We start from the raw sequence: 18,956 nt of genomic DNA, 5'->3' as shown, positions 1-18,956 counted from the left end.
TGACTTAACATAACCTCAGTCACCCCCTCAATGATCTTGACTAAAAGGTTTTAGCCAACCAAGCATTGACGTGATTTAAACATTGTGTCAAGTATATTTAGCGGTCATCTGCATAAATATGATTTGAGAGAGAGAAGATAGAGCCACAGGTTGGGCCAAAGAATTGACCATTAGGGGACTCCACATGGGAGTAGGATAGTGGACAAAGTGTCGTCCTCAAGTTTAACAAAAAGGCACCCCTGACACCCACAGGGTATTCCAATCTAGATAAACAAAAAGTTGTGTCAGGTCTAAAACACTAAAATGGTTGCACCACAAGAATCAGTCTCAAAAACAAATCATTAAAAACCTTAAGAAATGCAGACTCACTTGTCATCCAGAATGTGTGTTTGGGCTAAGTATAATGTTGAAAGACTGCCCTGCAGCCTGTCTTCTTAAAATGTCACATTGAATGTTTGAATTCTCGTTTATGTCTCAAAAGACCACAGCTCCCCAGTGCCGGCAGTACTTATGCAGTCCCAAACTATGACGCTACCACAACAATGCTTGATTTTAGGCAAGCCACAAATGATCTTTGCGCTCACTTGCGTGGGAGTTATTTAGACAAAAATCCCTTTTTGGATAATTTTCATGAAAAAGTACATTTATACTGCTATACAAGCTGTACACTGACTACACCTAAGCATATCCAAGTTTAATTTCTATATTGTTGTTCCTTAAGAAGATAATAAAAGGTTACTGTTCTGTGGTTTATCAAGAAATAACCGCACGTCGATCACGTCTGATGATCGACATACAAGTAGTTTCTGACCTTTGTATTTCCCAGGTAGAACGTTGTCAAAAGAGAAGCTCAGGATGTCACTGCTGCCAGACAAAGGCACAACCCTTCTCTCTCCTTGACGGCTTACTGCTTGAAGTGTTACTGACAGGTCATCACAGGAAGCTACAGGTCAGAAAGACAACATATGGTCAAGTCGGGTCAAAACTCCAGTATAAAAGGCAGCCATTGCTTCAGATATTACAACAAGCAAATAGGCATACATTACCTAAACAGTAAACCTTTCCAGAGACAGAAGCCATGAATTGGATAAAGAGTAGGTCTGTGATGGGCTTGTCCACAACTGAAAACTCCAGAGAAGGAGGCTGCAAAGCCAGACCTGCTTTTACATCGGCCTCAGGGAGAGACACCTGCACAAACAGAGGTCTTATCAACAAGTGTAACGTATTTATTCATTGAATGAGATAAATCGGTGTCAAAAAAAATGTTTTCAAGTATTAATTTTCAACGGTTGTCGTACATGGACACTGTAGTCTCCAGGTTTAGCCGGAAAACAGAAAGCTCCCTGGATGTCCGAGTCAATGACACGTCCTGAAGTTTTGTCTTGGCCCTGGTGTGTCAAGGTGATCTTGTAGCGACCCTGCTGCTTCATGCCTTCAGGCAAGCGGCTAATGGCGATTTGTCCACAAACACTGAACCTGCATGAAAAACAACATACATTCATGAAGATCCACATGTACTCTACAAACAGAATTAGATGAACATACGCAATCTACAGTAACAAGATCTAATATAAACACAAAAAGGCCTCTGAAAAGAAAGTGAAGCGTAAGTTTGCCTCACATTGATAATCATGCATGTTAGTTAAAAAAAAAATCGGATTCACATGGGTTAGTTCAATAAAAAGTTGCATGCCTTGAGAAAAATGCAAATCAGGGAATTTTTTTGCTATTTTGAGTCATTATGTCCACTTCCAGATCAAAATGGTAGCATATGTTGGACTGTAGGAGAAATAGAATACAGCAAAGTAAATTTTTTGTGTACTGTGCAAGCAATCCCTTACATTGTAATTTTGCACCAAAGTAGAGAAAAAGCATCCTTGTTTGTGCATGTTCTCTCTTAAAGAGGATCAATTCTATGGATGCAGTACCAGGCCCTTACATAAGAGCTGGCCTGTCCAAGTCTGAGCATAAACTAATGAAGAATGCTCAGATAAGGTGAGAGGTTTAAGACAATCCAAACAGTCTAGTCGTGTGTGATTCAAAGCCCTCTGAAAATACAATGACCTGGATGAATGTGAATATTCACAGAAAATTGCATAAATGGTTTTGGCTTAGTTTTAACGCAGAAGGTCCTTCTTGACGCAACTTTAACAGAAAACAAACCAATGGCTTCTGCAATTAAAAGCAAATAGCCTGCTGTACAACAGACACATACTTTTTAGTAGTCCAAAATGGGGTGTCATGGTAGCGATTCCAATCATCCATGAGAGGTGGGCCGATACCAATAGCAATCCATCCATCCATTTCCTACCGCTTATTCCCTTTTGAGGTCGCGGGGGGCGCTGGCGCCTATCTCAAGTACAATCGGGCAGAAGGCGGGGTACACCCTGGACAAGTCGCCACATCATCGCAGGGCCCACACAGATAGACAGATACCATTCACACTCAAATTCACACTCTAGGGCCAATTTAGTGTTGCCAATCAACCTATCCCCATGTGCATGTCTTTGGAAGTGGGAGGAAGCCGGAGTACCCACGCATTCACGGGGAGAACATGCAAACTCCACACAGAAAGATCCCGAGCCTTGGATTGAACCCAGGACTGCAGGACCTTTGTATTGTGAGACAGACGCACTAACCCCTCTTCCACCGTGAAGCCCAATAGCAATACCGATTATATGTATTAACTGTAAATGTTTCTATTTATAGTGAGTGCTAAACAATATCAGCACAATATTTAAACCACTTTCGTAGTCTCTTTTATTACATACAATTGTTTGAGCAAAACAAAGTCAACAGTACACAATAAAGAAACAATTAAAAAACACTATCGACTACTTACAAAAACCCTTTGGTTTTTGCCCACAAAAGAGAACTCTGCGTTTGTGATCGGCATTGAAAGGCATTAATTGACAACGGCAAATTACTTGTTTCTTTGGATCTCATTAGATTGTGAGAGTGTACCTAATAAAGTGATTTAAAGCTACACTGCAATCACCTGTAAAAAGGGTAAGTGAAAATAAAAATATTTTAAAAAAGGAGCATTTCAGTAAAGTAACATTTGTTCAAGCAGACGGACGCACCCTGCTGTAATGATGTCAGGAAGTTGTGGCGTGTTGGGGGCGATTTTGACCGTTATTGGCTCGAAGAACATGAGCTCCTTGTGGACGCGGATTGTGTAAGTACCAGCTGTCATGTTCTCAAGCCTGTAAGAACCATCCTCTTTGCTGACAACTGTGGGGGAAAAAAAGGCGATGAAACACTTTATGCACAATAGCTTTTGAAAAAAAAAGTATGTAGCCATAACTATCTACTTGAGTCACCTTTGATCAGATTATTGAGGGAGACTGTGGCATCATTTACTCCCTCCCCATCCACACTGTTCAGAACTCGTCCAGTCACAGAGAAACCCATAACGCGAAAGATGGGCTATATAAATGACAAAGTGTTGTGTTGTTATTACTAATAGAACATTAATATGACATTGAAAAGTAGATATGTTATTAGACATTATACCTCCAGGGTCAAACTGCTGTGCTCCACCTTGAAATTCATTCTGGAAGGAGCAACATCAAAAGTGATCCTTTCTCCCCTGTAGAAGGGCACCTGAAGAAAATAGGTTATCTTATGAGAAGGAAGTAAAAATTTAAATGCTTTTAACAGGGATTGCTATACACAGCAAGCGTACCACAGTGTACTCGCCACTAGCCAGTGATGGAAAATTGAAGGTGCCGTCCTCTCTGGAGAGAGCACTGCATAGGTAGACAAGCGAGCTGTCCCCAGAATCAGCACCCTCCACAGGAGAAAAATTGCAGCCCTTTACATCCTGGGGAACCAAGGAAACATAGCAATTACATAGTTGTTAATCAACACATTATGCAAGCATGAACATGTTGACATCTGCCTGTTTCTGGAGAAATAATGTTGGTTTACCTCTCTTTTCACTGCGGCCGAATAAAGCAGGAAGGTGACCTCTTTCATGGGCTCTCCATCACTGCGGACCTCCCCTGAGACGTCGTAGCCTCCGACCACCAGATGGTCAGCGGCCGGCGCGTTGGCATTGGAAATGTGCACTGAGGTAGTGCTCTGTGAGGAGAAGGCAAAAGGTCACCAGCAACTACAAGGAAGGTCATAGTGATTAGGTATGTAGGTAAGTAGGTATTGCTGACCGGGAACCTTGTAGGCTGTTTTCACACTGAAAAACTGATGCCGGATAAAGCCTATGTGCTCATTCAAATAAGGGGTGCAGTGACATTGTCGACAACACGCTACAATAACATTTTTCCATGACATCAATGCTTGTGTATTTCCGAACGGAAACAAACATACCGTATTTCTTTGAATAGCAGCCGGGGCGCTAATTGATTTAAAACCTCTTCTCACTCCTGCGCTTATTCAAGGGATGCGGTAAAAGTAAGCAGGCGCGAATAATTTTAAAACCTCTTCTCGCCCCTGCGCTTACCAATGGCATGCAGTAAAAAATAGAGTGTGATGAAAATAAAAATTAATAAAAAGTTATCCTGCGGCCGCGGCCCGGTGGTTGGGGACCACTGCTCTACAACATGTCATCGCGCCCACCTTTACAGTATGCTATCTGTGTGACGGCCGGACACATGCATTTCGCTGCTTCTCATACGAGATTGCAATCCATACTTGGTCAACAGCCATACCTTTTACACTGATGGTTGTGATATAAACAACTTTAAAACTCTTACTAATATGCGCCACACTCTGTGAACCCTAACCAAACAAGAATAACAAACACATTTCTGGAGAACATTGGCTCTGTAACACATTATAAACCCAAAATAAGAATTACCCAGAATTCCAATGCATCCATGACTCTTGGCTATATTACACACGCGCCCCCAACCCCGCGCCTACCTCAACCGACGCACGGAGGGGCTGTGGGGGGGTTGGTGCTAGCGGGTGTATAATATAGCCAAGAGTCATGGATGCATTGGAATTCTGGCTAATTCTTATGTTGCATTTATAATATGTTACAGAGCCAATATTCTCCAGAAATGTGTTTGTTATTCTTGTTTGGTTAGGGTTCACAGAGTGTGGCACGTATTAGTAAGAGTTTTAAAATTGTTTTATACCACAACCATTAGTGTGATCTGTATGGCTGTGGAACAAGACCCCTGGTTTACGCACAGTTAAAGCAAAAAAAAACTCGTCTGCCATTTTGAAAATGACGGCAGGGGAAGAGTCACTCATGACGTCAAGAATTTGACCTGGCGGTAAAAGTACGCATGCGCTAATAAAATTGGTGAATGAATTTTACCCGGCAGTTATTCAAGGCAGGCGCATATTACATGCCCAGCGGCTATTCAAGGAAATACGGTATGCAAGTTAGTTTGAACCGTGACCCGCAACAACAGTACAGGAAGATCATTATCAACACAAAATGCACTTTCCTTATTGCAGAAGTTAGATAGCTTTGCTGTTGTTTTGTTTTGATTGCTGCTATTGACTGTCTTTTGTTTACATACAAATCGGTACTTTGTTTTTATCAGCATTTTGCCCGTCCTTGCTTCAAAATGGACAAAAGTTTAGAATTATTATGTTTTTAACAGCCTAATGACCAGCACAGTTATAGAATAGATTTATTAAAAGTCAAAGAAATTTGATTACCAATTTCACTGGGTATTTCAGTACCCAAGAGAACCATGAATTGATTAACGTGGACCCTGACTTAAACAAGTTGAAAAACTTATTCGGGTGTTACCATTTAGTGGTCAATTGTACGGAATATGTACTGTACTGTGCAATCTACTAATACAAGTCTCAATCAATCAATCAAAATAAACAAATTCCGTTTTCCAATCAGTGACTACAATGCAAGTAAAAACATGCATTAATTAGTATACAGTGGTCTTCCGCCACATCGCGCTTCAAATTTCTTTTTTTTTGCTTTATCACAGATTTGTTATAATTTTTTTAAAGCATACTCAACATTTTTGGCCCAAACCAGTGCTTCTAAATTATGTTCTGTTATACCCCAAAAGAAGAAGAAGATTATGCACCAGTCAATCTCCATCGCTACCATAAATTGTGAAATTTGTCTAAAATTGTTGCAAGTACAAATTTGCAAAACATTGCATAATTAACATTAACGACAACAACAGGAGGGGACTAAAAACAAGACTTACCACAAAGATACTGATAAAGCATGACCCCTGGCATTATGTGACCCCTAGGCCCCCCACAGGAGCCCGCTCTATTATTTGAGACGAGCTGGCCTAAATTAAAAATTTTCATGCATAAAATGGCTAAATAAAATTATAAAAATATCCATTCTACAACAGTATTGGCCACTAGAGGGGACCAAACCGATCCGAATGCGCTGTTTAGGATCATGGCCAGATATTGGCTTAACCTCAAGCAGCATTACTTTGTTGTAGTAGAATAATTATGAGTGTAAAGGTGACTTAAAAGTTTTATTTCATGTCTAGAGGACTATTGATAAATGCATTTTAAAAGTTTTAAACAGGTTTTAAATGATATAGCTGTGAAAATATTTAATTCATAACTCATTATTCATACTTTGCGAAAATGTGTCATGCCCGAAACCAATTAACATTTAAGGTAGGATAACTGTACATTATAGTAAAATACAAACATAGTAAACTAATAAATAGAACTTCTGAAAAGAACATAAGAATATTGCTGTATTCATTTTTATTGTTAGTACATAGCTAAAATATTTCAAGATGATTTTAAGAGAGCTAAATAATCATAATCTTTAAAATAGTCGTTGACTAGCTGACTACCAAAGTATGCTGTGGTTGCAGCCCTAATTTAAATAATGAAATATGGCTTGAAATAAGAAATTTCTAACTAAATAATTACAATTGACAAATTTCATAAATGAGGATTCTCAATCTCCGATGAAAATGTAATCTCTATTGGTGTTGACCATAATACAACATTTTTACTTGGACAATTCCCCAAAAATTAAAAAGTATGATGTAGGTTGGCTTTGGAAACACACTTTTTATGTTCCCGAGTCTTCACACACAGGAAATTTCGAATTTACGACAAAACGTAATTTCATTACAGACCTATAAATCGTAGATGAAGTGAGACATGTTTTATTGTCTGAATGCAATAGTTAAACATGCCTGAAAGATACAAACCTGTTCCAAGATCCAGGAAGGATGAGACGCAATGATGTCATAGGTTCCAGGGAGCACTTTGTGAAAGGTGTAGCTGTGTTATAAGGACGGGAACCCAAGGTGGAACAATTAAGATCCGTTCATGATCATCAGAATAAAAGCATGATTGGTCAAAAATGTCAAATCTACTTACGTTCCTCCGGGCTGTGTGATGACACTCAGGATTTTCTCGTCTGTTCCTGATCGGGTCAACTTCACTTCTACTCCAGCTGGGCCAAGGAGATGGCCTTTACTTAGAATCTGTAAATGAAAAGATCCCCAGAAGAATAAATTAGGATTATAATTATATTTTACAAGTAGTGAATTATGTTGTTGTTGATCGACACATCAACGTTGAAATATTGCCTTTATTTTTAAAAAGTGTAAAAAAATATTGCATGAAGAAAGAAAAGATAAAGAAATCTCACCGTCCCAGACACGGAAAAGCCAGTGAAAACAAAGTTGATGTCCTCTTCTTTTGTACATATGTCCGTGACTCCATCCACATGGAGATCTACACTGGTAGGCTCTGGCGAATTTTAAAGAAACCAAAACCATAATAAGATTTACAGTATGCATACAAAGATAAGTGTACAGTCGTCCCTCGCCATATCACGCTTCGAAGTTAGTGGCTTTACTCTGTTGCAGATTTTTTTAGGCATATTCTACATAACCATATATCCAGCTTCTACCGCTTGACCCTCTCGGAGTTGTGGGGGTGGCTGGAGCCTATCCCAACTGTATTCTGGCGGAAGGCACGGTACGCCCTGGACAAGTCGCCATCTCATCGCAGGGCCAATAGATAGACATACAAGCTTTCACACTCACATTCACACACTAGGGCTTATTTAGTGTTGCCTAACTATCTCCAAGTGCATGTATTTTGGACTAAATTGCGCATTGAAGTAATAAAAAAAAGCTAAATCAAATACAAATACCGTATTTTTCGGATTATAAGTCGCTCCGGAGTACACGTCGCACCAGCCGAAAATGCATAATAAAGAAGGAAAAAAACATATATAAGTCGCACTGGAGTATAAGTCACATTTTTGGGGGAAATTTATTTGAAAAAATCCAACACCAAGAATAGACATTTGAAAGGCAATTTAAAATAAATAAAGAATAGTGAACAACAGGCTGAATAAGTGTACGTTATATGAGGCATAAATAACCAACTGAGAAGGTGCCTGGTATGTTAACCTAACATATTATGGTAAGAGTCATTCAAATAACTATAACATATAGAACATGCTATAAATTTATCCGTCACTCCTAGTCGATAAATCCCATGAAATCTTCCTCCTCGATGTCGCTTCTAAACAACTCTGCCAACTCCAAAGGTATGTGCCGCTTCCTCTTGTTGTTTTCTGCTGCATATTTCACTACGTCCAGCTTGTAATCTGCAGTACATGATTCCCTTTTCGGCGCCATTTTTTTTCAGCCCTTTCCAGTTTTGTGGGGCGGTACAGCTCGGTTGGTAGAGTGGCCGTGCCAGCAACTTGAGGGTTGCAGGTTCGATTCCCGCTTCCGCCATCCTAGTCACTACCGTTGTGTCCTTGGGCAAGACACTTCACCCTTGCTCCTGATGGGCCACCTGCTCCCAGTGCCACCCACACTGGTTTAAATGCAACTTAGATATTGGGTTTCACTATGAAAAACGCTTTGAGTCACTAGAGAAAAGCGCTATATAAACATAATTCACTAATTCACTTCACTTATAAGTTATCGCCAACGTTGAAATTATCTATTTTAATAGCTACGGCAGTAGCATATAGCAGTTAGCATCCCATGACCCACAATGCACTCCTGCCATGACCCTCCCCTGCCGAATTCTATTTGGTTGACGTGTGTGTGACGATTGCTGAAGTGTGAGCGACGATTGCTGACATTTTCTTCGTCTCTTCCACGAATGAGATAAATATTATTATTTGATATTATACGGTAATGTGTAAATAATTTCACACATAAGTCGTTCCGGAGTATATGACGCACCCCCGACCAAACTATGAAAAAAATTGCGACTTATAGTCCGAAAAATACGGTATTAAACGGCAGTAGAGGTCGGGGAAATAATGCATTTTTAGATGCATCACAATTTGGACATGGACCATTATAGAATCGATTAGTAAACGTCAATAATCGATCATTTACTTATTGTAAACAAAGTAATGCAGACCATTCAAACATTTGTCTAAATTGCAGCGAGCCACCTAACCAGCTCCTTCAGTATAGGGCACTTATGTTCCAGTTTTACACACATTTCTGTTAATTCAATCACTGTGGGAATTAGTTTAACTGTTACTTATTACAAATAGTTTTTTTTAATCATGCAAGTGATAAACACGTATTTAGTGAAACGAAAAGAAATGTAAAACTGCATCCATCCATCCATCCATTTTCTACCGCTTATTCCCTTTCGGGGTCGCGGGGGGCGCTGGCGCCTATCTCAGCTACAATCGGGCGGAAGGCGGGGTACACCCTAGACAAGTCGCCACCTCATCACAGGGCCAACACAGATAGACGGACAACATTCACACTCACATTCACACACTAGGGCCAATTTAGTGTTGCCCAATCAACTTATCCCCAGGTGCATGTTTTTGGAAGTGGGAGGAAGCCGGAGTACCCGGAGGGAACCCACGCATTCACGGGGAGAACATGCAAACTCCACACAGAAAGATCCCGAGCCTGGATTTGAACCCAGGACTGCAGGACCTTCGTATTGTGAGGCAGACGCACTAACCCCTCTGCCACCGTGAAAACTGCATCAATATACTTAAATCAAAGATGCTTCAATAATCGATTCTTAATCGAATTGTAGCTCCTGATTCGTAATCGGGATCGAATCGTGAGGTGCCCAAAGATTTGCACCTCTACACAGCAGTATTGGCGACCAGATGAGACCAAACCAATCCAATTTGTGTCCAAGCAGTGTTGAAATGCGCACGTCAACAGTCTAATTAAAACATAGGTCTGTTTCTTGTTTCGGTACAAAGCGGGATCAGCAACATGCTACAATAACTCAACTCTTTATTCTTCAAACTACACAATTGTCGTTCTATAAAGCTTAGACTTCCTGTTCCTGTCTATGGCGTTAAGCCTTCTGGGTATTATAGTATGTAAACATTTACGTCCTAGTTTACATGTATTTATATAACCTTTAATTTATCCAGAGTAAGGCAATTATAAGAACATATTTTCTTTTGCAGCATTTACATGACAGAAATGTTGAAGGGTGACAGAAATATCTCATTATCTCTCATATACAAACAAAAAGGACCACTATAGCTTAATCCCACAAAAATCACAAATGCTTAGCTTTGTGCTGGAACACAAATGAATGTTTAAGATGGACAAACGTGGAAAATGTCTGCAACTTGTAAAATAAGAAAGCCTGTGGCAGTGTTTTAATTATTATACTGTTATTAGTTATTATTTGTATCATTATTTTTATTTGACAATAAGCTCTGACTGTGAGTATGTGATTTTACCATCTTGTGTTTACTTTTAACTTTAAAGCCTGTGTGGTATAAATACAGTATTTGTTATCCAAAGTTTGTTGTGATCCTGTACTTTTTGAGGGTAACGTCAAAAGGAATAAAATCAAAAAGTTGAATCAATGTTGTTAAAAAAAAAAGAAACCTCAAAACATTGCAACTTTTGCTGCAACTTTCTGAAAAGGGACTGTATCTTGGATTAAACAAGTGTTATTGTAAATTGTATATTGTTAGAAGGTCAAAAACAGTGGTTTTATGCTCTAGCTATTGAAATGTATTATTATTAAATCCAACTTCACGGAAATGATTTTACCACGGTCAGGCTGGGCACCAATAAAAAGTGATACAAGAGGGTTAACTCTAATAAAAAAAAATGCAGCTCATACCAAAGCTCCAGCCGAGGGGAGGTTCAATCTTTAAAACAAAGTCCCCCTGTACAGAGAAAAAAAGATGTGCACATTAGTATGATCGATAAAAAAATTAAATATTTCATATTTCATACCTTGTCATAAAGAGGGATCATAAAGTAGCCATTGATTGGAGCACAGTCAGTCTGATATTTTAAAGAGCCTTGCTTGGTGTAGAGTTTGATCTGTGAATAAAACACACAATTATAAAAAAAATTACTTTAAATCGATGTATGGTAATTTGTTAGAGTGATGTGGTTGAAAACAAATGTGTTGATGTTATTTGGTTATTCATAAATTCTGATCTTTTGCAGGAGTAGGAAAAATGTAGATGCCTCATTTATTGCCAAATGAGTTGAGATTCACAGAACAAGAGAGACTGCATTTTTGGGGTGTTATTACTGATGAAAATATGTCATGGGAAACAATCATTTGTACAAGGGTTAAAATATTGCTCTTTCACACAAGATAAAGGAATTGCCAAGTTAAAAAAAAAAAACATTGCATATTTTGAATAATTCAAAAATTGTTCCATATCTGACATAATGTATTGTAAAGTGAGGTAGTGCAAGCGAAACATATTTAAATCCAATCTTCCTTTTACAGAATAGTTATTTATGGAAATGGATACAGCGAACCAAACAACCCAATAACCATACATCCATCCATTTTTCTACCGCTTATTCCCTTTGGGGTTGCGGGGGGCGCTGGTGCCTATCTCAGCTACAATCGGGTGGAAGGCGGGTAACACCCTGGACAAGTCTGCATCTCATCACAGGGCCAACAGAGATAGACGGACAACATTCACACTCCCATTCACACACTAGGGCCAATTTAGTGTTGCCAATCAACCTATCCCCAGGTGCATGTCTTTGGAGGTGGGAGGAAGCCGGAGTACCCGGAGGGAACCCACACATTCACGGGGAGAACATGCAAACTCCACACAGAAAGGTCCCGAGCCCGGGATTGAACCCCAGACTACTCAGGACCTTCGTATTGTGAGGCAGACGCACGACCCCCTCTGCCTCCATGAAGCCTGTAAACAGTTAAATTTAAATAAGTTTTATGAACTGGCAAGAGTACAATATTCAAACAATTATGTGTAAAACACATAGAAAAATTAATAACCTAAAAGGAACATAGATTCTTTTTTTATGTTGTTTTAGAACACTGACAATGGAAAGATGCACCTCAACAAAGGGTGTTAAATAATTGAACAAACTTGACAGTGGAACAAAACATTTTAAAAATGGTTTTCTGTATCAAAAATATGTGAAAAGTCATGATGATGAAACAAGACTGAGTGAGATGTTTTTGTTCATTTTATCCTTAATAGTCTTCTGAGAGCTCATGTGTGCATAGATCAGGGGTGTCAAACTCATTTTAGATCGAGGGCCACATGGAGAAAAATCTACTCCCAAGTGGGCCGGACTGGTAAAATCACGGCACGATAACTTAAAAATGAAGACAACTTCGGATTTTGTTTAAAAATAGAACTAGCACATTCTGAACATGCACACATCATAATGTTTTTTTCTTATACTTACATGTTGCGGTTATTAGTATTCTATCTTTAATTGTCATTATTTATACTTTCTGAATAAAGTATCTGATGTATCAACTCATTGGTGTTTATTTTCAATCTATCAAGACCAAAAAAAATACCGTATTTTCCGCACTATAAGGCGCGCCTAAAAACCTCCAATTTTCTCAAAAGCTGACATTGGGCCTTATAATCCGGTGCGCCTTATATATGGACCAAAATTGAGCCACAGCAGGTCTCGCAACTACGGTATGCAGGCGCCGACTTAAGCGCGCGGTGCATGCTGGGATATATGACTGCCGCGAGGCGTGCCATTTCATTTCCATTTGTGTATTTATGTAAAGACCTCAACATGGCTATTATTAAGAGACACGCTTACGACGCAAAGTTTAAACTCAAGGCGATCAGTCACGCAGTAGAACACGGGAATAGAGCAGCAGCTAGAGAACACTGAAGAAGAAGAAGAATTCGAGGGATTCGTGGATGAGGAATAACTTCAGAAAGTTAGCTTTACATGTTTATTTTCTGTGTTGTGTTGTGTGACATCAACGTTTGAGCAGCGTTGAGTTATTGATATATTGTTATTGCTTTGCACTATTTCACGTGTTACTATATTGTGATTGCACTAACGTTTGATTTACCATAACAGTATCAGACTGTTTTTTACGTGTTTATTGAATCGAGGATAAGTTCCCCTCCACCATGTGATATAAATGTTGCACCTCATGTTATACCTTGGTGTTGTTAAAAGATAAATGAAATGCCACGTCGCTGACTTTACCTCGGGGAATATAATAAAACAGCTGTTTAATCATTTTGGGAGTGAACGGAGTTGTCAGAACGCTGGTTTGTAATCTATTAATAAAGTTCGACTGACCCGACTGTTTTGTTGACATTCCCTTTAGCGCAGCTCATCTAATGGATGCATAACGTAACCCCAGCCTCCAGTGTAGCGTCTATTCTATGCACCTCATAATGCAGTGCGCCTTATAATGCGGTGCACCTTATATATGAACAAAGTTTTAAAATAGGCCATTCATTGAAGGTGCACCATATAGTGCGGAAAATACGGTATATCAAAATCAAAATATAGGATTTTATTTATGTAGATTGCTCATTTTCCTCAACTGGGTGCACTAACAACATGTGGGGTTTACTTTGCAATTTTGTAGAATCATATACAACAGGGGTCACCAACCTTTTTGAAACCAAGAGCTACTTCTTGGGTACTGATTAATGCGAAGGGCTACCAGTTTGATACACACTTAAATACATTGCCATAAATAGCCAATTTGCTCAATTTAGCTTGAATAAATAAATCTATATATCAAAAAAAAAAAAATGGGTATTTCTGTCTGTCATTCCGTCGTACATTGTTTTTCCTTTTACGGAAGTTTTTTTGTAGAGAATAAATGATGAAAAAAACACTTAATCGAACGGTTAAAAGAGGAGAAAACAGGAAAAAAATAGAATTACATTTTGAAACATAGTTTATCTTCAATTTCGACTCTTTAAAATTCAAAATTCAACCGAAAAAAAGAAGAGAAAATTTGGCTAATTCGAATCTTTTTGAAAAAATGTATAAAATAATTTATGGAACATCATTAGTAATTTTTCCTGATTAAGATTAATTTTAGAATTTTGATGACATGTTTTAAATAGGTTAAAATCCAATCTGGACTTTGTTATAATATATAACAAATTGGACCAAGCTATATTTCTAACAAAGACAAATCATTATTTCTTCTTGATTTTCCAGAACATAAATTTTAAAAGAAAATTAAAAGGCTTTGAAATAAGATTTAAATTTGATTCTACAGATTTTCTAGATTTGCCAGAATAATATTTTTGAATTTTAATCATAAGTTTGAAGAAATATTTCACAAATATTCTTCGTCGAAAAAACAGAAGCTAAAATGAAGAATTAAATTAAAATGTATTTATTATTCTTTACAACAACAACAAAAAAATACTTGAACATTGATTTAAAAAGTTAGGAAAGAAGAGTAAGGAATTTAAAAGGTAAAAAGGTATATGTGTTTAAAATTGTCTTTCTGAAAGTTATAAGAAGCAAAGTAAAAAAATAAATGAATTCATTTAAACAAGTGAAGACCAAGTCTTTAAAATATTTTCTTTGATTTTCAAATTCTATTTGAGTTTTGTCTCTCTTAGAATTAAAAATGTCGAGCAAAGCGAGACCAGCTTGCTAGTAAATAAATACAATTGAAAAAATAGAGGCAGCTCACTGGTAAGTGCTGCTATTTTAGCTATTTTTAGAACAGGCCAGTGGGCGACTCATCTGGTCCTCACGGGCGACCTGGTGCCCGCGGGCACCGTGTTGGTGACCCCTGATCTACAAAGATACAAAGAATTGTTATTGTGACATCTAGTGGACACATTTAGGACAGCAGTTTCTTTCATTCAAACATTTCTGCTCATTTTTATAATTAGCAAACTCATCCCGCGGGCCGGATAAAGCCTGGCCCCAGGCCATACATTTGAAACTCCTGGCATAGATAGATAGATATAGACTAAATTGCCAAAATAATATGGCCACCCATCCAAATGATCATAATTAGGTGTCCTAATCACTTGGCCAGGTCACAGGTGTATAAAATCAAGCACTTAGGCATGAAGACTGTTTTCTACAGACATTTGTGAAAGAATGGGCTGCTCTCTGGAGCTCAGTGATTTCCAGCGTGGAACTGTCATAGGATGTCACCTGTTCAACAAATCCAGTCGTAAAATGTTGTCGCTCCTAAATATTCTAAAGTCAACTGTCGGCTTTATTATAAGAACATGTAAGAGTTTGGGAACAACAGCAACTCAGTCACCAAGTCATAGGCTACGTAAACTGACAGAGAGGGGTCAGCGGATGCTGAAGCGCATAGTGCAAAGAGGTCGCCGACTTTCTGCACAGTCAGTTGCTACAGAGCTCCAAACTTCATGTGACCTTCCAATTAGCCCACAGAGAGTATGCTGAGAGCTTCATGGAATGGGTTTCCATGGCCGAGCAGCTTCATCTAAGCCATACATCACCAAGTCTAATGCAAAGCGTGGGATGGGGTGGTGTAAAGCACATCGCCACTGGACTCTAGAGCAGTGGAGACGAGTTCTCTGGAGTGATGAATCACGCTTTTCCATCTGGCAATCTAATGGACGAGTCTGGGTTTGGAGGTTGCCAGGAGAACAGTACCTTTCGGACTGCATTGCGCCGAGTGTCAAATTTAGTGGAGGAGGAATTATGTTGTGCGGTTGTTTTTCAGGAGGTGAGCTTGGCCCTTTAGTTCCAGTGAAAGGAGCTTTAAATGCTCCATGATACCGAAACCGTTTGGACAATCACATGCTCCCAAGCTTGTAGGAACAGTTTGGAGTGGGCCCCTTCCTCTTCCAACATAACTGTGCACCAGTGCACAAAGCAAGGTCCATAAAAGACACGGATGACAGAGTCTGGTGTGGATGAACTTGATTGGTTTGCACAGAGTCCTGACTTGAACTTGATAAAACACCTTTGGAATGAACTACAACGGAGACTGCCCTGCGATGAGATGGCGACTTGTCCGGGGTGTACGCCGCCGTCCGCCCGATTGTAGATGAGATAGTCACCAGCGCCCCTCGTGACCCCAAGGGGAATACGCGGTAGAAAATGGATGGCTGGATGGATGGAACGGAGACTGAGAGCCAGGCCTTCTCGACCAATACCGTTTCGCTTTTGGAAGAATGGTGGAAAATTCCTATAAACGGGGACGGCGTGGCGAAGTTGGTAGAGTGGCTGTGCCAGCAACCTGAGGGTTACTGGTCCAATCCCCACCTTTTACCATCCTAGTCACGTCCGTTGTGTCCTTAGGCAAGACACTTTACCCTAGCTCCTGATGGGCCCTGGTGAGCGCCTTGCATGGCAGCTCCCGCCGTCAGTGCGTGAATGTGTGTGTGAATGGGCGAATGTGGAAATACTGTCAAAGCACTTTGGCCTCCTTTAAAAAGGGGTAGAAAAGCGCTATACAAGTACAACCCATTAAACACACTCCGCAACCTTGTGGACAGCCTTCCCAGAAGAGTTGACGCTGTACTAGCTGCATAAAGGTGGACTGACATCATATTGAAGCCTATGGGTTAGGAATGGGATAGCACTTCAAGTTCATATGTGAGTCAAGGCAGGTGGCCAATACATTTTGGCAATATAGTGTACTTCTCCCTGCTCATTTTCATTCATAAATCTTTGTTAATTTAATGAGTAAATTAAATTTAAAAAATACAAATGACACACACTGTCCATCAATGATGGCAACACTAGTGTTTTATGCACTGGATAACAGAACAGGAGCAGTACATTCATGTCACTAAAATGAGGCAAAAGATAATCTCATGGAGTGTGAATGAGCCAGGATTAAGACGATTGCCTCATGCCACACATGCATGGATTCTCACATAAGAATACAAATATGAGGTGTGCCGGGATGGAAAAACGTGTTTTAGCAGTTATAATATTAAGGTAGTTAAAATAGCAAAAATGAAAGGACATTTGCACTCTCACCTCAATCAGCGAGTAATTAATCTCAACGTCGGATTTGACGAACCCTCCGCAAGCCACCACGATGTCATCAGATGACACCACCAAAAACTGAGAATATGTGAACCAGAAGACGACCCAAAGAGTACTTATGTCGGCCCGGATTGTGATTCTCAACATTTTGGCTGAAAGCTCCGCTGTCTTGCCGATACCAGCACGCTGCTTCCGGTTCCGTATCACTATGAGCAACTAAATTCGACTGCAGCGCCCCCTCTTGACTTGGAGACATCATTGCAGTAATCTCCAAACAGAATGTTAAAGGAAACCCACTACTACCCACCACGCAGTCTGATAGTTTATATATCAATGATGAAATATTAACATTGCAATTGCCAATACGGCCTTTTTAGTTTACTAAATTACAATTTTAAATTTCCCGGGAGTTTCGTCTTGAAAACGTCGTGTAATGATGACGCGTACGCAGGACGTCACGGGTTTTAAGGAAGTATGAGCGCTGCACGCACACACACAGCTAAATGTCGTCTGCTTTAACCGCATAATCACACAGTATTTTGGAGATCTGTGTTGCTGAATCTTTTGCAATTTGTTCAATTAATATTGGAGAAGTCAAAGTAGAAAGATGGAGTTGGGAAGCTTTAGCCTTTAGCCACACAAACGCACGTTGATTCCTTGTTAGAAATTCCTGGAGGTGAAACTTTCCTATGGATCAGAGCGGTCAAGAGAACATGGATCCCGACCACATGTCAACCAGCAGGTTTCGGTGAGAAAATTGTGGTTAAAAAGTCAGTTCTTACTGGAGAAAAGCTGAGCTTGTGTCGTCCGTAGCTGCAGTCGACTCCCCTGAGACACTGCACGTCAAGACACACGTGAAGACACCCTTCCGACTATCAGGTAATATTTAACTCACTAAAACACTAGCAACACAATAGAAAGATAAGGGATTTCCCAGAATTGTCCTAGTAAATGTGTTTAAAAACATCTGAATCCGTCCCAATGCAATCACGTTTTTTTTTTCTTTTCTAGTCCGTCGCTATCAATATCCTCAAACATGAATCTTTCATCCTCGCTCAAATTAATGAGGAAATTGTCGTTTTCTCGGTCCGAATAGCACTTTTTGTTGGAGGCTCCCATTATAAACAATGTGAATATGTGAGGAGCCATCAAACATGTGACGTCATCGTCTGCGACTTCCGGTAGACGCAGGGCTTTTCTCTTAACACCGAAAGTTGCGAACTTTATCGTGGATGTTCTCTACTAAATCCTTTCAGCAAAATATGGCAATATCGCGAAATGATCAAGTATGACACATAGAATGGACCTGCTATCCCCGTTTGAATAAAAAAAATCTCATTTCAGTAGGCCTTTAAGACAGGGATGTCCAAACTTTTTCCACAGAGGGCAACACACTGATAAATCAAAGCAAGCTGGGGCCATATTGATATTTTTTTATTTTAAAAACCAATACAATTTATGTAATCAGGCTTAAATGTATATTTTTATGTATAAAAATATACATTTAAGCCTGATCCACTAAGGGTTGATCCCGGGGGACCAAAGGGTTTTGGTCAAGAAAATATTAAAATTGTGTCATTATTCAGTATTATTATTATTATAGGCTTGAATCTCTAGATCAACATTGGTACTATCTGTCAATATAACATTTAAACAAAAATTAAGTCCCACACAGGAAAAAGGTATCGCGCTTTCCGGAACGGACCCGCGAAACGGACCCGTATCGAGGTCTACCTGTCCTCAGGATTGATTGATACTTTTATTAGTAGATTGCACAGTTCAGTACATATTCCGTACAATTGACCA

The 18,956-nt window shown here is 39.5% G+C and overlaps 1 protein-coding gene across 1 annotated transcript in view; it reads right to left on the bottom strand.

Moving 5' to 3' along the window:
- Positions 1-17,352, bottom strand: part of nomo (nodal modulator) — a 38,515-nt gene extending 21,163 nt beyond the window's left edge. The window contains exons 1-14 of the mRNA XM_061880989.1: positions 17,142-17,352; positions 11,160-11,249; positions 11,044-11,089; positions 7,589-7,689; positions 7,315-7,421; positions 7,143-7,215; positions 3,934-4,086; positions 3,689-3,826; positions 3,517-3,606; positions 3,324-3,429; positions 3,084-3,234; positions 1,299-1,476; positions 1,047-1,188; positions 812-943 (exon numbers count right to left, since the gene is read on the bottom strand). Of these exons, the coding sequence (XP_061736973.1) occupies positions 812-943; positions 1,047-1,188; positions 1,299-1,476; positions 3,084-3,234; positions 3,324-3,429; positions 3,517-3,606; positions 3,689-3,826; positions 3,934-4,086; positions 7,143-7,215; positions 7,315-7,421; positions 7,589-7,689; positions 11,044-11,089; positions 11,160-11,249; positions 17,142-17,297 (1,663 nt within the window). The 5' untranslated portion in view covers positions 17,298-17,352. The remainder of the gene's footprint in view (positions 1-811; positions 944-1,046; positions 1,189-1,298; positions 1,477-3,083; positions 3,235-3,323; positions 3,430-3,516; positions 3,607-3,688; positions 3,827-3,933; positions 4,087-7,142; positions 7,216-7,314; positions 7,422-7,588; positions 7,690-11,043; positions 11,090-11,159; positions 11,250-17,141) is intronic.
- Between the last annotated feature and the right edge of the window lie 1,604 nt (positions 17,353-18,956).

Source organism: Nerophis ophidion, linkage group LG20 (genome assembly GCF_033978795.1).
Source record: "Nerophis ophidion isolate RoL-2023_Sa linkage group LG20, RoL_Noph_v1.0, whole genome shotgun sequence".
NCBI classification, from domain to species: Eukaryota; Metazoa; Chordata; class Actinopteri; order Syngnathiformes; family Syngnathidae; genus Nerophis; species Nerophis ophidion.
Note: the sequence above shows the minus strand (reverse complement) of the source record. Positions and strands in the feature narration are given on the sequence as shown.